Below are 24,194 nucleotides of genomic sequence, written 5' to 3' on the forward strand. Positions count from 1 at the left end.
AGACACACACAGATAAGAATGGTTATTATGAGGATGCACGTTTGCACTCAAATGTGAACATGACTTCAAATAAAATCTCAAAAGTGAAATGAGACTATGACACAAGATTCCAGTCTCTGGGAAACTTAAATGTGATATTAAAAATAAGCTGAAATTTTTGTTTCCTTCATTAATATGAAAATAATTCTGAATGATGACTAGTGAACAATCCATAAGATAATCTAAATAGATTAATAGAGTCCCTCCCTTGTCTTTACAAAGAAGAGCTCCCTTTAGCACTAAGTTTTGTTATAGAAATAAATGAGTAAAATGGATAGTAAAGACCAACACAAGAAAGAAGAGAAGCAAAGAAAGCCACAGGCCTTTGCTCTATGATGCTGCGATGAAGACACTGCCAACTCTATTTCTCAGGCTCCGTTGCCACCTGGCTCCCTGCTGGATCCTGCCCATGGGAGGTACCTGCCCAGCGGGAGCCTGGCCTGTGGGAGGAGAGGAGGGCTGTGCTCCATGCTGTCCAGCTCCTACAGGGCATCCCTCCAGCAGCTGCAGAGAGCACCACTCCTAGGGCAACCCATCTGTGATCTGACTGCAGATGCCAGGTGCCCACAGCAGTGCTCCCCAAGCACAACTATGTTGCCCACCTCCCTGGCATATGCCCAGCCACATGAGGCGCCTCCCAGGAAGACGCCATCTCTTCCCTTTTGTGACCTCAATCCCAGGGGTGATGCTGCTTGCAGTCACTAATTTCTGTGTTACCTTGGTGTCCATTGTGTAACCAATTCCCTGTACCAAAGCTGCTCCCTGTAATTGGTAGAATGGTTTCTGCTTGCTGACTGGACCCTGGATATGACAACGAAAATGAAAAGTTAAAATGCGAGACCGCACCTGCCTCGTGCCATGTTGCTGAGACTGGTGTGGATCTACTTCTTATCTGCACTGAGGTCCACGTACAATAACCCAGAGGCAGTTCCAGGGCCAGCCATCCCCAGGGGCTAAGGCTATATGTTCAATTATCTTTCTCAAGAAGTTCCAGGAAGACGGCTGTGAGCGGTTATGCAGACTTAGCCCACAATCTGACTTCTCAGAACCAGTATTAAGGGTGTATCTTATTCGAAAGGCCAAACTTTTTATGTTGAGGAAGGCAATTGTTAAGATTCTAAAAAAAAAAAGAACACTCAAACAATATAAACATAACTTTTTCGCAACCCAATTTAGTTCAAAGGTCTTTATTAAGAAGGGAATCCCATTCCTAATGTAAAATCTAAAAATAGCATGATGGAGGCAGAAAGCCAAAGCTCAGGGAAAAATAGCTTCTAAGTGAACATGGAACAGTCTGAAAAAATGAAATGTATAAATGTTTTTTCAAAGTAAAGTCTCCTTAATGTGCAAAGAAAGATGGAAATAGTCTTTTAAGGGGAGATTGTAACTTCACTTAAATTGCCACCAAGAGAGGAAACGGAATAGATTATAAAGGGCACACGTTAACAAATTCTAATGCTGCCCAAGTTCCTCTTTCAGAAAAACAGTGTATGTTACACCTAATGAAAAGTTAACTATAAAAACTAAATTTTTAATGATTCACTAAAAGTATTTCCAATCTCTGTGGACTTAGAGCCCCACTGCTGAGTCGAGTTTGCAGGGCAGAGAGAAGCACTCTGTTAGGCATGTAAAAACCTGAAGCTTTCCACTTACAGCACCCATTCCCCAAACAATGGCCCTGTCTTAATCCACACACAAAGCCCAGGGAGAGCGGGCCCTGGATGCAGGGCCGTCTTGAGGTGGCGGGTGCAGCCAACACTCAGTCATCCCGCTCCTTGGCTCCGGGTCCCCCGCTCCTGCTTACTGTCCAGTCTTCCACACAGCTGCCCACGAGGGACCCCTCCCACGCTGACATGATTGTTCTGCTCACTGTGGTGGTTTAGTTCGTATTATAAATCAATAAATGAGCATTGACATTTTACACATCAGCTTGGTAGTCTTGGTTTATTTGGATCCAGCCCTGAGAAATAAAATTACCTTTCTTATCACAAAATCAGTCTGAGCCAGGAGTTTATATGGCAGACGCTGGGTTACACAGACCAGTGGTTCTCAAAGTGGGGTCCCTGGATCAGGAGCAGTAGCATCACCTGAAAATTCTGGTCCCAACCCCAGAATTAATCTCCTGAATTAAGGGGGTGAAAGCCAGTGTCCTGTTTTAACATCCACTCCAGGAGTTTCTGATGCTTGCTGAATTTTGAAAGCCATTAAATTGAAATGACAGTTATTCATGTGGGTGGTGGGTAGGGAATGGGTGGTTAATTTTATGTGTCAATTTGGCTTAGGTCGGTGCCCAGGTGTTCGGTCAAATGCCAGTCTAAATAGTGATGTGCAGGTATTTTTTTTAGATATGATTAGCATTTCAATCCATGGACTTTGAGTAAAGCAGTCTACCCTCCACAATGTGGGTCAGCCTTATCCAATCAGTTGAAAGCCTTAAGAGAAAAAAACCGAGGTTTGCTGAAGAAGAAGGCACTCAGACTCTATCTAGATGGCCTTTGGGCTAAGACTGCAGCATCGACTCTGAACTTTCCAGCCTGCCAGCCTAGCCTGCAGATTTCAGACTTGTCAGCCCCGATAAGAGCCAATTCCTTAAAATAAATTTCTTGATAGATAGATATAGATAGATATAGATACACACACACACACACACACACCCCATATTGGTTTTGTTTCTCTGGAGAACCCTGACTAATACAGGGGGTTCCTAGCTCTAATGTCTGTGTCTACATTAGGATTCTACCTTTTTTTCTTTTTTCGAAGATTTTTATTGGGGAATTGGGGGGATGGGAACAGTGCTGGGGAATTGGGGAAAGGGGAACAGACAAGTTGCTGTCGTTTTTGTTCTTCAATCTAGTTGTGGAGGATGTTGCTTCACTGGCCCAAGTTGGCACCATCATTGCGCTCTTCTCTGGCGAGGCAGATCAGTCGCCGGCTTCTGGACGGCCGCTCACTGCGGCTGCTGGCCGCTCACGCTGGCTGCTGGCTACACACGGTAGCCCATGGCAATCCACTGCCACAGGGACTGCAGCTCACGCCGTCGCCGGCGACTCATGGCAACCCAGCTCCAGGTTGAGCTGTTGTTCAGCATCTTAGCTGTGGAGGGCAGTGTCACTGGCCCTCATATGTGGGATCCGAACCGGGGCCCTCTGGCATCCCAAGCGAGTTCTTAACCATCGCGCCACTCAGCCGGCCCCTTTTTTTCTTTTCAATACTATACACTCAGTGCCTAGCACGTAGTAGCCTCTCTCTATACTTTTAATGATGTTTGAAACTCACCAAGAAAGGGAAGTGGATAATTTGGCCTTGAGAGGGGCTCCTGGGAAACAGTCAACCCTGAGGACACCTCCACCAAATTCCTGTGAGCAATAAACCTCTCCTCAGGAATCTTCTAAAGCGTATAGACGAACCAACAGGAAATCATATCTAGGAATCGTGTTCGGTGACTCTGAGTTTAATTTCTTACAAGTGAAGGAATGCTTGGCACGCAGCAGGCCATTCTTAAGGTTTTGTTCTATCTACAGGACCCGCTGTTTTAAATGCCATGAACGCAGTGACTGCATCTTGTCATTTCTGTTATGCTTTGTATCTCGAGCATGCTTTGAGAATAGATTCTTATCAGTACATGGTTTTTCTGGAAAGCATGAACTAGAAAGCTTAGTCTCAAATATCGTCTATGTTCGTGTCTGCCCCAGTACGTTCATCTAAAGAGTGTGCTTTCCCCAGTGATGGGAATGGAACCGATGGACAAGGACACTCCCGTTCACTGCCACGACAGACACCAGTGGGGCAGCTGACAGAACAAAGGCAGGGCTTCGTCTCCAGGCTGAAGGGAGATTGTCCTCAACACAAGTCAAAAGTCATCTTGATTACACAATTTGAAACATCTGGGGTGGTAATTCTATCTGCACATGACATCAGAAAAAGTAAACATTCCTCAGCTAACTTGTCCATGCCCCCTACTGAAGCCCAAGTCAAGTGCCACTGAAACCAGGCCAGATTTTCAGCACTGGCTGACGATTCGGGCTGGGCCGAGGGGAGCTGGCGCAAATGCAGTAGGTAGGCAGGGGCGGGCAGAAAGGGGGGGTTTGGGCAGACAGGCGGTCCCTTCCGCACCGTAGTCAGTCCTTAGGTGGAACCTTGGAAAGCCTAGTTAAACCGCAGAGGTACGCTCTTGGAGGAGAAGGATACTAAGAATTACCATCTTGGATTTGTTCTCCATTCACACACACAAAAACCCCAAAACCAAAAAACCCAAAACTGAAGAAAGGGATTCATTTCACTCTGAATCCATTCAGTTTACTAAGTGCTCAGCAAAGGGCAGGCTCTGGGGCAGGGCCGGTCAGGCTGACAGTCACTTAGCTTCTGGAGTCTGTACATACAGGCCTGAGTCAAGCGTGTATGAACATGTGGGGAGTAAATAGGGTAAGGACTGGAAAGATACAGGAGGGGGCCTCAGCAACTTCTAGTGTTTACAAAAAAACCTAAACACAACCCAAACCAAACCAAACCAAACCAAAAGGGTTAGAGGCTATGCATAGGCTTATATCATTTCAACCCAAAAGGGAGCTAGTTTGAAAGAATGTTCAGAGTTTAAAAGTTTTAGAACAAAAACAATTAGATCTACAATGAACCTCATTAACAGGAAAAAAATGGAATGAAAACTATTTTCTTTCAGAAACTAAGCAAAAACACCTTTCATTTTCCCCCCATCTAGAGAGAGAAACAACTAATTGTGTATTTTAAATACTGTTTAAAACAACAACAAAAAAGAAAATACACATACAACACAACTACAGAAGATGGACCAAAATTAACCAATCAAATGAGTATCACAGAAACAGATCTGATGATTTCGACCTGTTTGTTTCATATAAACCAAGTCATCATTGTCTGTGAGAGAATAAGCGGTCCCAGTGACAGACAGCTCTTTTGTTTCTGCAAGCAGCAGCATTCACTGGGTACCTTGGATGGTTTGTTAAAACTTCTAACATCCTCTTTATTATTCAGATTAATTGGGAAAATATATTTTTCTTTGGACAGACCTGGGTTGCTTTTTCAGGAATTACTTGTTTCAAATTACATCCTTCTGTTGCAGCACTGAAATTTGACATCTTATGTACAACTCACAACTGGCCCACTCCCCACTTCCCATCAAAACACCGCGGCCCTGTGGGGACGGTTCTGTATTTAATTCTGCCTCACACCTCAGCATTTACCAGGGTGAGGTAGCTGGCTGTCAGCTACTGGCTCTTAGTCAATATTTAATCACTGTGCAGTTACGTAGGGAAAAGGAGACATTCCATCCCCCAGTAACATGGCTTTAATAAGAAAAAAAAAAGCTTTCATTATATTTATGGAAGCATGGCTATGCTTTTTAGAAAAGCTATCATACTGAGAAGTTACACAACTGTTGTGATACAGCTTTTTAAGTGTACAGCCATTGCTAGGTGTATAAAATAAATAACACATAATTATAGTGTTTTTAAGTACTATGAGCTTTTGGATTCACCCTAAAACCTTTTTTTTTTATTAATGGAGAATGGTGTTTAGAGAAAAACCATGTAATACTTGTCTAATTCATAACCTCTAATCCTAGTTCAGTCTCCAGGTTACACAGCAAAGTAGATATACTAAGGAGAAAATTCAGAAGGGTTTTTTCGACTTTTTTTATTTTTTTTATTTTTACTTTTACTTTAGTTTTGTTTTTGATAGAGATTTGTAAATAATTTTCTCGGACCCAGCACAATATTATAGCCATTTACTTTTCTGTTTCTCCTACTGGGTAACTAAAAAAACAGAAACCAGTTGAAAGAAAATAGCAGTGGAAACTGATGAGAGAGATGCATGTTACAGGGGAGTCCTTAGGCACCAACCTGACAAAAACATTCCATGTTTCTCATGTAGCAAGTAGCTCTTCTAACGAGCTGATCCCCTGAGCTGGAGACGCTTTCACCATTTAAACGAGCTCTGCCATGCTCCAGAGGGAGGGCTCAGGCATTACCTCCAGTGTCAACGTGAAAGGAGGGCTGGAGTGCAGCTGAGCGCTGGGAAGTGAATCGAGTAATAAGTGCTGAAAATACCTTAGCTCTAAGGCATGCGGTTCTCCTCTTTTATTCCTTCTACTAACCAACAACCAGACGAACAGGTGTGGACTTGCTCAACTGGATGTCGTGTGGCAGGAAACATTTTTCACTTCAAAGTTGCAAACCATACCTGACATTCAACAGCTTTTCATTGTGGGTGGGTGGCAGACAGAATTAAACTTTACCTCAGCTCGCAGAAGTCATCGGTCCTGCCATGACAGTAATTACCCTTCAGCTCCTAACCAAGACTCCTGGTCCAATCATAAATTGGATGGATGGGGGAAGGGACGGCTTTCTCTAATCTCCCTGGACATTTCTGCAAAGTGTGGGGGCTTCTGAAAGGAAGCCCCAGGATGGGGTGCTCAAGTGGCTGGCCTTAGAATGCCCCCAATCCTGTCAGCATCTTGCGTTTCAACATCTCTGCCCCATCCTGGGTTAGCATGCAGAGAGCTTCAGGAAAATCACAAATAGATTATCAGGAAAAAGGCTGGGGCCTCTGTTTTAACATATTCCCAGCCCACAGCACCCAGTAGACCTGGTGAGAAAAATTCACAGGTATGCCAACTCCTTTAAACCAAAATACTCAAGAAGCTCCTGGAGTCTGAGAAATTTAATATTAATTCACTACTAACTTCAAATAGCGTCTCCCCACTAAATTCCCTAAAAAGTGCCATTCCCCACAGCACCCCAATTCTCTGGGTACAAGGAAATGGCATGTCAAGCATTGTGCCTATTATTAAATTCCTTGCAGCATAAGAAAATATTTGAAATTTACTACAGGAAAATTGCAAGGTTATTTTATTGTATAAAAGATAGCTTTCAGGAGTCGTGGTCCAAGTTCCGTAAATGAGGTACAGATTCAGATGCCCGGGGTGTGTTTGCCAGGAGAGTGGTTTTGGTCAGGCTCCTCCTGGCTTGATTTCTACCAGCCTCGCTGCACTCCGTCCTGCCCCACGGCCTCCCTCCTGCACCACGGCCGTTCTACCTGTGCAGTTCGTGCCATCCCACCTTGCATCACACTCCCTCCTCCACAGTCTCCACACAGCTCTCCTCCATCAGCTGCCTCTGCAAGTGGCCAGGTCAGAGGCACTGAGCCTCCTGGAGCTCTCCTTCAAAGCCCTTACCTTGGGTATTAAATAACTGAGGACGTTGTTTAATGTCCATCTCCCTCACCAAAATAAATATGCCATTTTGGCAGGGATCATAGCTATCTCATCTCCCTAGTGTCTAGCACTTCATGTCTACTGAGTGAATGGCTGTTAAGTAAGTATATGAACAGGAAAAACAATCACAAGGTGGTGGCTTCAGCTGTAGCTTCACCCCACCCAACCTTGGTCCTTCAGGTGACAGTCTGCTTTGCTAGACATACTGCCACAGACGAAGCTACTGCTGAATGTGGTACCAGGCCGTCTGGAGGGAAAGCTCTGCAGGTGCCCTGACCGCCTGATAGCGGGAACCCCTGAGTATGCCCCATGCGTGGAGGGCTGCTTGTAACCTCAGGGACCCACAGTCCCGTTCTGTGTACTGAGCACCCTTGAATAATACGAAGACTAGGGGTGCCAACTCTCACGCAGTCGAAGCTCTGCATATAACTTTTGACTTCCCAGCCTACTGTTGACTGGAAGCCTTACTGATCACATAAGGAGTCGATGAACACATATGGTACTCTGTATGTTTATATGTATTAATACTGTATTCTTACAATAAAGTAAGTTAGAGAAAATGTTATTAAGAAAATCCTAAGGAAGAGAAAATACATTTACAGTACCTCACTGTATTTATTTATTTGTTTATTTATTTTTTTAGCTGAGCCATCCTGCCACCTGTTGGCAGCTCCGCTCGGGCCATGAATTGAACCGGCGATTCTGTTGCTCAGAGCTTGCACTCTTGAGCGAGCTCTTAACCAACTGAGTCACTTGGCCGGCCCTCTGTACTGTATTTATTGATACTGTAAGTTTACGCCGTACGTTTACAAGATGAAAAAAATTTGCATATGTGTGAACCCAAGCAGTTCAAACCCATGTTGTTCAAGGGTCAACTGTATAAAACAATTTATGGAGCAGTTAGCTCAGGAGTGGGTGTCAAGAGGGCAGGAATGTGCAGTTTTATTCGTGTCTCTGCTTAGCCAGGAGATCGTTATGACTCCTTCAAGCCAATATGTAGGGCAAGTTTTTTTTTTGCAGGTTCTCAATAAATATGTATTGAATAAATGAATGTAGAAATGATAAATATGTATTTCTGATAAAACCAATGGAAATTAACATAACTGATAAAAGTTAGCACCACCATTTTATTTTTTTAATTAAAAAAAATTTTTTTGCAGAGTTTCTGACTGAATCTTAATAGATTGGACAGATTTGGTTATTAAAAACAAACACAGACGTGGTGGTGGGGACCTTCAAAGCAGAGAGAAGAGGCATAAAGCCATGCATTTATCACATGAACTTCTAATTAAAGTGTCCATTTATGAAAAATTCTCCAATAGAAGCCTGTGGGTATAAGTGGGTATTATATATCAAGAGAGTATCAGATAAGGCCATAGCTTTTAGCAAAGATAAGCGTTCTTGGGGATGAGTGAGAGAGGCTAAGTTCCACATATTTGGTATAGTTTTTAACTGGAAGTGGCAAGCGCACGGCCTTTGGAGCCAGAGAGACCTGCACCGTCTCTGCAATTCCACCACCAGCTTCAGTTTCCTTGTCTGTAAAACGGGAGTAACAGCATCCACCATGCCCCCCACTGGGAGCATTAGGCACCATACGTGCAAAGTAGCCAGCTCAGTGGCTGCCCGGAGTAGGCACTCAGTAAGCGACAGCTGGGGGTGTTGTCATTAAACAGGTTTGTGCCTGTCGCTCCTGGTTTCACAGCATCGTGGCGCTCTTTGGTAGCACCTGCCGCATGGGCTTATGTGACTCCTGTCAGCTCCTCCACCCGATGGCAAGCTCTACGAGCGCAAGAAGCTTTCTGATGGGACCCGTGCCACCTGAGCCTCTGCTCATCTTTTCCTCCATACCTCACACATACAGGCATCCCATATATGTTCACTGACTGAATAAAGCTATGAAGAAAAACAGTGACAAATATTAAGGACATTCTTGGCAGACATTACTTTGTGGATTTCTGCGACTTCGCTGAAAAGCTTCACATGAGCAATTTAAAAATATAGCTCTGGCTCGAAAGTAAATTCAGTAAGTTTCCCCTTTCAAAAATCAGAGACTCAGTACACTGAGACTATATAAAAACACAGTTTCCATAAAATAAGGAATAGTTAGAAGACAACCTTTAATTTACATTAAAAACACAGAATTTATACCGTAATACGAGTTGTTTTCATCCCAATAATAAAAAAGGAGGCTACTACAACTAATCTGGGACAGGTCCGTCTGATTCCAGAGCCTGCTGATAGCCACTTCCTTAGAGCAGGTCTCAGCTGAAACAAAAGGACATGTCTGGACGGGCATCAGGGGGCACTGGGGTGACACCTGAGGCTGAACGAACAGCTGCCGCTTCTGCTCAGTGTTTGCATCTTGGTATTAACACCAACAACCATAAGTTGGATTCCTGTGTGGTCTAATTAGCTTTGCTCCCTCCCAAGGCCACTGATGCCACCCTTAGTTCTGCCTCATCACCCCGAAGTGATCACAGGGACACAGGGACAGGGAAGCAGAGTGAGGGTGTGTGGCAGATGGGCCATGAGGTCTCCGTGTAGGATATCAGTGTGGCATGTTCCCTCTATGACACCTTGAGAGTCTCTTTCACTTTGCGTGCTTAGTTCCTCACCTGTAAAATGAAGGGGATTGGGCCAGATGAGCTCCAAGGTCCTTTCCACCTTCGATATTCAATGATTGAAAGACTCACAAAACCTTAAAGACTTCTCTCTAGTGATACTGGGCCTACAACTGTGATGTTTGAACTTGGGTCCTTAGTCGAAAGACTGCCTGCTATTATCAGTTAGGGTTCCTGACTTGAAAGCAATAAAACCAACATGGTTTTCAACTCACAGAATCCATAGGAGATGGACACTGGAAACATGGGGAGACCTAGGAAGGTGGGGAGGGTCGGGAAGCAGAAACCCTGAAGGGGTCAGCAGCAGTCCCCACTGCGAGGGCCTCTGGCTGCTCCTGAGGGCTTTGCAGCCAGGACTCTAGACTCCAACTCCTGGGAGAGCTGGTCCACCTGAGGCCCAGCCAGGGGAGGCAGAAGCTGGGGTTGAGGTTCTGAGAACATGAGTCAGGAAACCTCACTCACAGCAGGGAAGGGGTCATGCCCTGAAAGGAGCCTGGAAGCTGTTAGGAAGGGTAACTCATGCTGGGTGCAAAATGCATGAACATCCACCATTGGAGGGAAAAGCTTAGAACACCGAGGTCGGCGATACCCATCTATCCATCCTCAAGCATAGCCTCTAATGAACATCAAGAGACTATATAAATTCAAGCAGTCATTCAAAACATTTTGGTCTAGAAAGTACACAGTTTTCAATGATATTGCATGTGTTTTGTCGAAAAAAAAAAAGTTTAGTTAGTAGTATTATATCCACAGTACATTAAACATGTATGTAATTAGCAAAAGAATTCTGGGAATCCAAAGAGGAAATGACTGATTCTGTCAGCAAAATCAGGCCATCCAAAGGCAGAGAATGAGTAACCAGGAAACCCTCGTTATGAGAACTCACCGAGTCATGGGACATCCTTCTGTTGCTGACAAAACTATGCCTGGTGCCCACTGAGTTTAGTGTTTTAAATTCAGATCACTCATTCTGATAGCGAACATTTTGATATGCCCGTTTCCTTTTCCTTTCCACTCAAGAAAGAGTCTCAACCCTCTTTCCTCAACATTTCTAATCTATAAAATCTCCCATACGTGTTCCTCACGACAGCACACATCTTACATCACGAGTGGTGTTTGTCCCCCAGGTCACCTAGAGCTCTATGTAGACAACGGTCACGTACTTCCTTCTGTCGCAATTTTCATACCACACACTCGCAGAGCTTTTGCAATCCCACCAAAAACCTAACTTGAAAGAAGTAAGCTCCTAAGATAAAAAGCTGCTCCATAGTTTAAAAAACAAACAAACCAAAGATTTGGATGTTGGCGAACCAAACAACATGACAACCTGTGGCTGTCCACGGCCCCCATGAAAGCAGACTGTGGACAAGCACATAGTTTATTTCCACACTTGGGAGCTCACAACACAGTCCCCTCCCTCGCTGTCCTTCCTGATGAGAGGACAGGCATGTGAGCCTGTGTCTCTCTCTTCACCTGCCTCTCTCTTCTGCCCCTTCCCTACAGACGCTTTCGCCACAGAGGTAGCTGCAGTTTCCACACAGGAGGGACTGAGGAAAGGCAACTGGTCTGGAAGAGGGGCTAGAAAACGCGTCTTCAAAATGCATTTACAAAGCAAACTCACTAATGGAAACTGCTTAGATTTTGTTTGCTTGGATGACTTTGTGGGGGCATAATGGAAAATATGGAGACACCTAACTCTCCTCTCTCCTCAAGCCACAGTCTACAAGGATATAGTACTTACCACCTTTGTTGAATAGTTTTAATACAACCTTTCTAATTTTAAAAGCTAATGTAAATCCAAATAAAGCATGTAGTTTATGTAATAATATTGTGCAAATGTTCATGTCTTAGTTTTGACAGATGTACCACATGAAGGGAAGCTGGTGAACGATATTTGGGATATTTCTGTAATAACTTTGGAACTTCTCAGTAAGTCTAAAGTTATTCCAAAATAAAAAGCTTTTTTTTTAAAAAAGAAAAGAAAAAAAAAGTAAAGTGCACAGTATTTCCTATTTTTCTAAAGGAAAATGAATAGACACACCAAACTTGTCTTGCTTGTATGAAATCTGTGCTAACTTTGTACTTGCAGCCAGTAGTTCTAAAGGAGAAAAAAATAACTTTCCAACCTCTATACTTTCAACAGGCCCTTCTCAATACTAATGTAATAACAGCTACAATTAAATAAAATCTCAATACAACTCAGCAATCTTGAAGTTTCATTAGATTCCATAGAACAATAAGAAGTTTTATCAAAACTCACCCTTATGACCGCCCCTAGGAATTAAATGTTCCCAGGTGAGTTTCTAGCAGATAAAAGAACTGAGGCCACATACCATGCAGTGTGTATGTGTAAGATAACCTGTTCTTAAAAAAGATCTTCCTTTTCGTTATTCATAAATAATGAAAAATAAATCATGATACATTTACTTGATTCTGATTAACAGACCAATTTTTGAAATGCTTTGAAGGTGAAAGAAAAAATTAAATTCTAAATAATGAGACGTACATAAAAATTAAGTGACACAGAGTACGGTGTGTAAGGTATCTCATATTTTTCCCCCTGGATATTAGTTTCAAATTATTTTAAGTACTGAAAGGAAGGAAAAAAATACTACTCTGGTGTCAAAAATAAGCACGCCCCTTCATGAGATTTCTTCCCTATGATCTCTCATTTCTAGAATCTCACCAGACCTCTCAGCAAGCTACCCCCACCTTGCCCCACCTCGGCCCCCACCTCGACTAACTCATTTAACCTTTTTGGTTCTCTGTTTTCCTATCTGTAAAATGAGGAGGTTGGGTTAGGTGTGGGGTGGGAAACTCGTAGCCCACAGGCCTTATTTTGAACCACAGATATGTTTGTTAGCCCCATAAAATTATGTGTTTATTTAAAGTTACTTGCCAACATTTCATATTCAAGATATTCCTCATAAAAACCTGGCCTGGGTCTTGGGCTTCTCCTGACATATTAGAAGGCTGAGACTATATTCTGGCATGGCAACAAGTCAGCCAGTATGGAAGAACAGCTGCCCTTTATCCCCGGGACACGTCCTCCAGGTCACCACAGTCCTGCTCCCACCTGACCCACTGCTCCTACTAATTACCTAGGTGGCCTCTGGAAGCATCTGGGGTTGCCGTCCTTCCATCTCTAATATTCTGATTCCCAGTGTGATTGTTTGCTGCTACAATAAAAGAGAGTTTAAATTCGGCTTCCAGTGCACTGGACTCTTTGTAGGGTCTTACTCATGTGCTAGTACAAGCACAATTATACATTTGCTTTATTGCCCATTTCTGTAAGAAACACAGAAAGAATAAATCTAATATTGAAACCATCATACCACAGTAGAGTAGGTATTCAAAATTTTTTTAAATTTCTGCTGCCAAAAGTTGTCCTTCTAGAATGAGGTCTTACTTTAAAGGCTATTTGGGTCAGGCTGTGGGGCCGCTGTAGTCTGGATAACCACTCTTAACAGGAGATCACTGATTACATAATTTAAGTATTCAAACATGAAATCCCAGTGGTTTTCTCTCTTACTCCTTATAGGACCAATTTTAGAGTGGAAATGAAAAGGACAGAGAACTTAAGAATCAGTGGCTCCTAATAAAATGTCAGACCAGGTCAAAATGGACCAAAAATTATATAAGATTGTATAAAAAAAATGTCTGTAATGTTCATAAGTGGCATAATTTTTAGCTACTGGTGCCATGAGGAGAAAAACAGAAGGCTAAATTGGTTTTGAAACTATTTGAAAACATGTTCTTTTTATAGAAGACTGGAGATTAGCCTTTAAGTTCTTCTCTAAGAAGACACTGTGCCAGGTTCCCAGGATCAGGCCCTTGTTATTTTGGAAATAAGTTTAACACTACTCTTTCTTTGGGTGGGGAAAAGGGGATACAAGCTATTATGCTGCTGGACTTGACATTAAAAATGCCTCAGCATTTCATGACACGACAGCTTTTTTGGTTTTGTTTTTATTTTTTAATGTTCTAACCTCAAATCTAAATTTACAGCACTGCTGGAGATCTTAGGAATTATGAGGAAATTACCTCATTCCCTTTAAACTCTTTTAGACAGCTAAGCTCTTTCCATATATGGCAAACCAAGAAGGAAGCAGCATCTAGTTATATTAGTTAAGTAGCTGCCCCAACTTACCTGTTGTTTTGTCCTGGGCATGCCTACAACCTGTTTGTGAGCGTGTGGACCCTGGTCACCATCAGTGGTCCAAGGGGGAGCTTAGCCAGGGGCCCTGGCCACTAGAGGTGCCTGGAGCCAGATGAGCCACTTTCTTATGGACTTTGAATTGGTTCCCTACACACACAGGTAAACCGGCACAGGCGTGGAAGAGGAAACAGAGGCAAGCTGAGGACCACAGTGAGGGGATCCGAGAGGAGGAAGCAGTGGTGTGTGCTTCTGAGGGGACCACAGCATGGCCCATCAGCTGGTGTGTGCCAACAGAAGTGCTGATGGACAACCTGCTGCCGGGAGGTCTGTGCTGTGTTCTCTGCCCATCCTCAAGCACCCTGAAAACAAGCCCCATCCACCAGGCAAACGGAGCATCACCTGGAAAAGCCCGACACACAAACTTTCTTCTTAGAAGCTTTTTGTTAACACTTTGTAAAAAACAACTCTGTGAATAATTAAGACATTTCTACAAGGAAGAGTTTTGAAGGAAGAGTTTATAAGGACATGGGCAATAAAACCCTCTGGAATCGATGAATTAGAAGAAATCAGCTGCTGACTAATGCATTGCTTCTTGTAATCCATAAAAATTGAAGGGTTTTTTTTTGTTTTTTGTTTTTGCATACTATGCTAACATCCCAAGGAAGAAAGATTCACAATCACTTTCATGAACCATAAATACTAAAGAGAGACAGAAATAGAAGGGGGAAAAAAGATAAGCATGACATTGCTGATGATGGATATGCCAAAAAAGGTCATTTAACTATGAATAAATATAAAATATTTGGGTGGAGATGTTGGGGTATCAGTAAAATATACAGATACAAGTGGCAATTATTAGGAAAATCAGATATACAAACCAGACTGAAGAAAACTGATAACTCTTTTCCAATAAGCTTTGCTTTAATACAACCTCACATCAGTTAGACATAACTAAAAAATACTTTACAAGTACTTTTGAAAAACCAGCAACCTGCGGTTGAACAAACACTGATCAGGTTCGTTTCTATCACCTGGGCATTTCCTAGCCTAAACCACCATCTTTTGAGTTATATACACTTTATGGAGAAAATATCACAAGAGTAGGACAAAAATGGGACTAGCCTAAAATGGCACAGGTATTGAAAACTAGGTCTGGTGGAGAGAATAAAATTAGGTTGAGTATATGCATGAATGAAAACAGAGAAAGGCAAGTAATAAAGATTGGTAGAACATGCTTGACGTAGTTATTTAACAAATGTATAAGGAAAATAACAAAATTAGTCACAAAAGTGAAGCAGAAGCCAAAAAAAAAGCAAACAAACAAACCCAGAGCACGTGAACAAATGAGGGCTCTTATAGATTTGCTGAGACTTGGTAAATGGAGGAGAGTGATAACTACAACTATCCTGAACCTGACAAGAAACATTAGTGATGAGCACTGTCAGCCCGGGGAGAGTACCGTTCTGTGGCAGAAATACACACAGTGATGAGCTGACGTCTGAATGGAAGAAAGCTATTTATAATTGTCTGAGAAAACACAGGCTTAAAAAGAAAAAGAAAAATGAACAATAAATGAGAAACTTTTCTATCAAGTGAATCCACTTCCAGTCTTGAAGATGAGACTGGATCTGTCCTCCAAATTGAGTTTTGAAAACACTTAAAAAAAAAAAAGGTGGCATCAGATGAAGAAGGGCAGAGCTCATTAAAAGTGGGAATTGAGAGTCAGGTGACCTGAGGCTGAGTCAGGCCTGGGCTGAGGAAGTTTGGGGGAAGATGTTTCATCTCCATAAGAGCCGTTTCCTCCTTTGAAAATGGTGAGGGTTTGATGAGGTGACCTCTCAGATCCTTTCTATTTTTAAAATCCTATTACTTTTCTACTAATGCTCAACATAATTGACACTTGAATTTTTACACAAGTGGTGTGCAAAATCATCTCCCAGTCACTGACAATATAAAGCATCAACAGTATAAAGCGTCGTCTGTCCTAACAGCTCAAGGAGCATAAAGCAACTAAAGAAAAGCATTTGCAAAAGCCCGTTTTGTTACAATACTTACGATGGAATTTTAAACATAAGAAAACAAAACTATTCATGTCTTCAGAGGCAAAGGTCCAGGAGGAAAAACAAATTTCTGTTTTAAAATGAAAATGTAATGCTACAAAGTTCAGATAAGGTTCTAAGAAAGGACTTGTTATTACTATCTATAAGTACAAATAAGACAGTTCATATAGCAGCTTTGAATAAATTTAAAAACTAAAGGGTGACAAAATACATTAACCAACCAGATAAGCATTCATCAAACGTCTATTCCTCGGGAAATGCCTGAGTCTGTATTACATATGTGTTTGAGCAGGCAGATAAGAAACATACCCACAAAAAGTTAACCTAGAATATAAAACAATGCCACTGAAAGAGTCTGGAACCAGAGCTAGAAACTGACAGGTCTGATCTGAGTTTTGTCCGGCACGAGACTTTAGGCAAATCCCTGAACCTGGGCCTCCGTTTTCTCATCTCTAAAATGGGAATAATAACTGCCTTGCCCAATTTATAGGTGTCATAAAGATCAAAGATGACAGTGAACATGAAAACACTAAAAACTAGAAAGACTTTTACAACAGAATCATGAGGAAGTGGTACACAGTGGAACAGAAGTTCAGAAGAGAGGGTGTTCAGAGCTGAGGTGGTACCACTTCCCCAAGGAGGCGGGGCTCTGAATCAGGGCAGACCTTGGAGAAGCAAGTGCTGGGCGGTTGTTGGGTGGACAATAGCAGCAACATCTGGACCTGCTACTGAGCAAAGGGCTCATTCTGGGCCTTCCCAGGAGTGAAGTAATAAGGGGTGCCAGGTAAAGGACCTGGACTGGAAAATGCAGGCAGAGCCAGAAAAGGATGGAGGAAGGTGACATGATGTCAGTTGTGAAACACTCAAGGAGCTCAACAAATGTGTGCTGAGAATACCCGTGCCTGCTTTTCAGATACGCACCCTGAAATTTTTTCCTTAGGATGTTTTAAACGACTGTGTGCAAACCAGTTGGTAGGCCAAGGTTTCCTTTAATCCAACTAAGTAAGATTTTCAAAAGGTGGGTTCCACAATAGGGTGAACCATCAGATGGAAGCTTAAACACACACACACACACACACACACACACACACACACAGCCCCAGAACTTGTACTTTACCTGTGACTTATTTTGTTTTTAAACCCAACACTATTTCTTTAAAGTCCTGAGGTACATGATAACGGAGAGAGCAGCCCTTTGCAGCTCTTGAACAAAAATCAACACAAATTAGAAAAGCAAGCAAAGATGGCAGTAAACATTTCAAGGTAAAAGCACAGAAAACGTTTAGCTCTGGTAATATGTCTGCTACTAGTGAAAAAACAAAATGAGTTCATCACTATCGTGTAGTGCTCTCTTAACTAACGGGAAAAAGCAATACCTACATACCACACAGAATGTTCTCACTGCTGTGTCCCAGGCTGCTGAATCACATAACTTATTAAACTCATAAACTTGACTATATTTTGTAGGAGTAATAAAGACCTTTCAATTCACTCTATTAAAAAAAAAAGGGAATTCACGTAATTTAAACATAGCCCAAGGAACGAAGGAAACAAACTACTCAGCCATTCAAGCTACTTTAACAGTGTCGTTAACGTAGGAGCAACTGGGTTGTAATTCTTACAGAATAATACATTGAAAATAACCTGTAATCTGTACCATTCTAGGAAGAAATGTAAGTAATTTAAAGTTTGTTACTAGTTAATAGAGCAAACAAATAAAAAGACAAATTATTTTCAAGTACTTAGGAAATAACTTCATCAGGAGACTGCTTTCAATTAACGTGTCAATTAAAATTTTTCTTATCTTCTCATTAAATGGGGGAAAACGCACCTGTCACAGGCACTAAAAAATAATAAAACTGCAATTAAAATGTGTTGGGTCTACAACTAGAACTCTTCTCTAATTTAAAAATGAGTCCTTTCCTTTTTGAACATTGGGTGTAATGACTTTTATTGAATGTAAGATATAATCCCAGTGCTTTCTCATTGTTTTAAGAGACAGGGGAGCAGTCATCCCAGTCACCTGAAGGGAGATATCCTACAAGTCACCCAAAACACAGATGGAATAGAGGAACCATTGGGAGAGAAAGCCATGGTTACAGGGACCGTATGAAGAATCATGGCAATAGTAAAATGGTACAACTTCTTGGGAAAACAGGCAACTTCTTAAACAGTTAAATACACACCTACCACATGACCCTGGCATTCCAGTCCCAGATATCTACCCAAGAGAAATGAAACTACAAAGATTTGTATGTGGATAGCACTTTTATTTGTAATGGACAAAAACTAGAAACAACCCAAACGTCCATCAACAGGGGGTGTCCATAGAATGGAGCACTAGCAATAGAAAAGAGTGGGCTATTAACATGCACAGCAACACAGATGAATCGCAAAATAATTACATGTCGAGTGAAAGAAGCCAGACAAAAACTGAGTATGTATTATATGATTCCACCGATATTCACTTTAGAAAGTGCAAGCTAACCTACAGTGATAGGAATAAGACCAGTAGTTGCCAAGGGACAGGACTGGGGGAGTTACAAAGGGGCACAAGGTACTTTTGAGGTGAGAGATACGTTATTTATCTTGATTTTGGCGGTGGTTTCACAGGTATACACATATGTCAAAACTCATCGGATTGTAGACTTGAAATAAGTGCAGTGGCTTCTACCTCAATAGAGCTATTAAAAAAAAAAAAAAGAATCAAAAGGAGGGAGAATTGGGAGAAAAAATGGGAGTGTGTTTCCAGAGACGGAATAGGCTAAACATAGAGGACCACAGACACTAAAGAAGAGAAAACCTCATGCATAGACCACTGAGAAAAAGAGGTGAAATTATACCCCATTTAGGAAGAGCTGTACATTGAGACAGTGGCACCCCCACCCCACTTGGTGATGCTGGGGGGAGTCCCTTGAGCAGGCAGAAACAGTGACACTGTGACAACCCGGAGAAGCAGGGGGAAAAGAGGGAACCCTGAAGAGAAGGTCTAGGCTTCCCTCAGGATTGTCCAAGCCAGCTCCCCAGTCAGAGTAGGCGGGGAGAGGAGACTTCAGGATGCCCTTAAACTTGCCACCCTGGTTCTAAATCTGATACAAAAGCACCAGATACCCAGGGTTGTTCTTCCCTCCTTAACTGTGTGTGGCCTTTAAGCATCCACACACCTGAGGTGATGCAGGCCCAGGGCAGGACTGAGAAACACATGGGTACCAGATGAGCAGGGGCTGGCCAATTGGAAGGTGCGCTTCTGGGAGTTCTGGTTGTTGGGTTGAAAGTCTCCTCCTGTGTCAGGCATTGGTGCCAGCACAGTGGAGCTGCTGGGGAATAGGCAGTGAGGTAAGTAACCTTGCTGCCCGCCCTCAAGGCTCTGACATCAGGGTGGGGGGTTGGGACATGAAGGAGAGGTCTGGGCTGCCTGAGATGACACAGATTTGTCTTGGAGCAGTCAGCTCTTAGAAGACAGCAGGAAGTTAGGTCACCAAAGCGTTCCCTTTAGAGCTCCTCAGGCACCCCTGTGCCCTGACACTAACAGTTCCTGGCAGCATCCAAGCTCACCCTTAGTCACTGGCACCTGGCACCAAGAGAGAGACTGGCTGCTTGCACCATTCCAGAAAAGTTAGCCCTAGGCTTTAGATACCACCTAAATATTGTGGGGGGGTTTTTTTTGTTTTTTTTAAATTTGCCTCTAAATCTTCCCTGGGTTAGGGACAACTGATTGTCAACACATTTTTGAGACCTCAGTCCTTCCTTTTGAGTGTATTGCTGCAGCTGACAGAAGAAAGGAGACCTGGATAAGGAGTGAGAAGACCTGTGCTATCATGGTTTTGCTCTGCAGAGCTCAATGTTATTTCATTAAAACAAACCAAAACCAAACCCTGTCTGAGAGGAGACTTGTAAGTAATGGGATTTTGATTATTTTCTAGTTTACTTCTGACCTTAATACTAAGGACATACAAAAAAGGACTAATGACTAGGAAACCCTTTAAATTATTTCAAGGAAGTGGGGGCTCTTTCCTTTTATTTCAAATTATTTTAAGCATTAAAAAAGCAGAAAGAAAATCTAGTCTGGTGTCGGCAGAAAGAACCAACCCCCTTCCTAAATTTCTCTCTGGGACCTTAGGCAAATCGCTGAACTCTGGGTCTCAGTTTTTCTCAACTGTAAAATGAGTGGGCTGGCGTGTGGGTCACAGAAGTCATTCACTGATCATTCATTTGATATTTGAGAACCTACTACAGCCCAGGGATTGTTGCAGACACTAGGTTACAGCAATTAAGAGACAGGCAAGATTCCTGCCCTCCAATCAGATTCTAGAGAGGCTACAAATGAAGGAGAACGAAACAAGATAATGTCAGGTAGTGACAAGCGCTAAGAAAATGCCCAGGGAGTGTCTTGGTAGGGAAAAGAGTGCCTTCCTCTACTCTAAGGAAGGTGGTCAGGGGCAGTCTCTCTGTGGAGGTGAGAGTTGAGTAGAGTTTGGGATAATGAGAAGGAGCCAGCCACCTGGTTCCAAAAGAGAATGTCCAAAAACCCTGAGGTAGGAATAAGCTTATGTGGTTCTCTTCACAGGTGAAAAAAAACCTACCCCTCTTTTTCATTGTATACACCTCCACCCAATAGTACGTAGTAATCCCATTTAAATGTATTTATACACAATTTTTTTAAAGAGTAGCAAAAATATTATTTCATTTGAACAACTCCAAGAAAGCCTGTCTCTTTTACACAACTCCTTCGTTATTCCCAAATTTCTGTCCTCATGGTTAAAATACTCCCACTTATCCCAGGCAGAAGTAAACAGGATTTCAGTCAGTGTTTTCCAAACTTTTATGACAGCGATCCACAGTGAGAGGTAAAACTTACATTGTGACCCAGTGCATACCTAAAAACGAAACACAAGTTTTAAAAAGCTAAGCTGACCACGACTACCTGCAACGCGCTATGTAGTACCTTCTATTTTATTAAATGCTAAGGTGATTTCATGGGTTAACTTATAGTTTGAAAAACACTACTTTAAACTAACATTGGCTAGTAATTTTGTTCAACGACAAACCAAAACGTGGAAACTTTAATATTAAACAACCTCAAAGGCCACTTCCTCTCCTCGTTTTTCTTTACACATACTTGCATTCAAGCAATGGAACCCAAATCTCTCTGTGTGACTTATGGAGGCAATGCCCAGAGGGGCCATTTTTAGGAGGCTTGGGTGGGGGTGGGGGAGGAAAGGAACCCAAATATGCAAAACGTACACTAGGTGAGGAGATACCTTTAGTTTCAAAGATTGCCCAAGAAGGAAAGATTCAGTCTTCACAAAAACAAGAGACGGTGTGTGTGTGTGTGTGTGTGTGTGTGTGTGTGTGTGTGTGTATTCGGGGAGGGGAAGCTGGCAGCAAGCCATTAAATTTTAAGTGTCCAGAGGGCTCCTTCTGTATCCCTACCTCCCCTCACCACAATTCCAGTTCCACGTAGACAGGTGAGTAACTGCAGCACTGAGAATCATACCTCAAATTTAGCACGTAACACAGGGACGCTCAATAATATCTTGTTTAATAACTTTTGAATAATGGAGCTCCATGTCACCATCACACCCTAACTTTGCATGTCTACCTAATTATAACATTTTCCTGAAATGTATAAATGTCATGCAATAGTAAACGAAACCTTTATCTTCAGGTCATTGTTTTAAAGTTCAAGGAGCTTAATGAGGTAGTTTTTCTCAAACACTAAGTGGGAAAAGGATCTTTTCTGTTGCAAGGAAAAAGACACACAGTGGCTGGCATAGAAAGATTCCATGCCCGCTAGTGGCCATGTAAAACCTAGGATTAAAACTAGAGTGTTAATTTAATAGGTAGTTTCTCAAGGAACATTACCAGTGGCGTCAGTCAGCCAACGGCTGTCTCAGATGGAAACGGTGCCAATTTCTCTGTGAAACACAGTTACCATCCTCACCCCTGAAGTCATAAGTGCATGCACCCAATTTCCAGTAGCCCCAGGGCCCTGGAGCTGAAAAATGACACCTGCAAGCAAGCACTTTCCCACACTGCCACACAGCTGCCACACACTGAAAGCAGCACATTTAAACGGTGCCCTTCAGCCCCATTTAGGGACATCACTAATGATTTCAAATTACAACTGTTGCTTTATCTCAAAACAGTGATAAATAGGGTAGCTACATTCATGATGCTTTCTTTGAAGTCATTTATCTGCTCTCCTCTCAGGGGCAAAAAAAAAGATATTGAGACAAGTGTGAACCTGTCAGAGCTCCTCATTAAAGATGCAGCCCTCCTTCCCGCCCTCTCTCTTTCCCACTCCTGCACTCCTGCCCTCGCTGGATTTCCTGCATTGAGGCAGTGACCTCCGGGGAGGAAGTGCACAGGCTCCTTATCAAAACAAGGAGGATTCATCACAGAGGGCGTGAGTCAGGCGACGGAGGCCGGATCCCCTTCCTCATCCTAACAGGTTAATTCTCTCGGTTCCCCCAGGTCAACAATAGGCCGGGTTTCAGAAAGGAAGAAAGTCTTAGGAAGGCGGTTACGCATTCAAACACAGGAGCATCCGCTTAATCGCGAGGAGGAACAAACCCTGCTGCCAGACCAGAGGTGTGGGCAGGCGAGTGTGTGCGTGTGCACAGGGACAGCCTGTATATGGGCGGGACAAGCAGTGGCAACGATGGGAGACCCACCACGGATGACAAAGCCACAACTATTACGACTGGAAATATCACCCGCAAGCACCGACTTCGGTGCCAAAATCTCCCCGGGTTTATTTTCAGGCAAGTGACTCACAACCTCGTCTCCCTAAGTAATTCCATTAAAATGAGTCGCTGGTTCCACTAACGCGACTTTCCGCGGCCCTCTGGCTGCCCCGCCCACCACTCCGCCCATCCAGCAAACCCAGACAGCTAGAGCAACCGTACCCCAGGGGAGCAGCAGGCAGGCTCTCCCGCCCGGCCCCCAGCCTCGGGGATGGATGAATGGGGCAGCAGGCGGGCGGGAGCGCCCGGAAGGTGTGTGCGGAGTGTGCGCGGGCTGGTACGCGTGTGTGCGCGCGTGGGCACGCACCCAGGCCAACTTACGGAGGTGGAGTTGGTCCTCGTCTGGCCTTGGTTCCGTATCTCCTGCTCCCGGAACTGCAACCCAGCCAGATGCTTCTCCAGCGCCTCCCAGTCCATTGGGGGCATGGGGGGTTCCTCCGGGACGCACGTCCCGCCGTCCGTGGGCTGAAGGCAGAGGCCCCCCGCTGCTGGGCCCCGGCCGCTGCGCCGCACCCCCGCCGGCTGGGGCTTCTGGACCGCCCGGCAAGGGCCCCGAGAACTGCTCGGCCATCCGGCCACCACCACGTTGCCATTGTGCCTGAGGTCCTGGGGGTCGTGCGAGTGAATGTTGCCGTTGGGCACGGGGGGCGGCATGGTGGTGGTGGCCCCTCGACCCCCGCCGCCGCCACCGCGGGTCCTGGTGCTCACGTCCCCCGGCTCCCGGGCCGGACAGCGGTCATCCCGGTACGCTCGCTCGTCGCGCTTGTCCTCCTCTTCCTCTTCCTCCCCGACCTCCTCGGGCGCCCACTCATCAATCACCTTCTTCTGGTAGACCGGGTAGGGCTCCTCATAGTCCTCCAGGGCAGACACCAAGTCCAGGCTGCCCCCCGGCGACGACGAGGATTTGCACTCGGAGCAAGGGGTCACTTTGGTGGAGTTGGACTGCGAACTGGCGCGGCTGCTGCTGCTGCTGCTGCTGCTGCTGCCGGCGTCACTGCCTAGATCCATCCCATCCTCTCGGTAATCCTGGGGGGAGGAGGCAGAGAGAGTGAGCCGCCGGGCAGAGCCTGCTCCGGCCGCCCGCGGCGAACGCCCGGGCCCAGCGCCCCGCGCCCACCTCGCGGGAGGTGCGCCCCCCAAGGAGGCCTGCGGGCGGGAGGCGGCACAAGCCTGAGGCATCCCTATCCCACCCCCCTCCTCTGTCACGACCAGACTTCCTCCGGGTAACTAACCCTCAAATCAGTCAAGAGGGTACCCAGCCGCCAGCGCACACACTTTCCTTAAAAGGGGGCTCCGGGCGCGCATGGACTTAGTTTTAAC

The 24,194-nt window shown here is 44.1% G+C and overlaps 1 protein-coding gene across 9 annotated transcripts in view; it reads right to left on the bottom strand.

Moving 5' to 3' along the window:
* SCHIP1 (schwannomin interacting protein 1) overlaps positions 1–24,194 on the bottom strand; it is a 731,629-nt gene that overhangs the window by 103,660 nt on the left and 603,775 nt on the right. For all 9 annotated transcript variants that reach the window (XM_019627052.1, XM_019627033.1, XM_019627029.1 and 6 more), the window contains one exon: positions 23,196–23,900. In XM_019627052.1, coding sequence (XP_019482597.1) covers positions 23,196–23,900 — 705 coding nt within the window. The remainder of the gene's footprint in view (positions 1–23,195; positions 23,901–24,194) is intronic.

This window comes from Hipposideros armiger, unplaced genomic scaffold (genome assembly GCF_001890085.2).
Source record: "Hipposideros armiger isolate ML-2016 unplaced genomic scaffold, ASM189008v1 scaffold_16, whole genome shotgun sequence".
Lineage (NCBI taxonomy): Eukaryota > Metazoa > Chordata > Mammalia > Chiroptera > Hipposideridae > Hipposideros > Hipposideros armiger.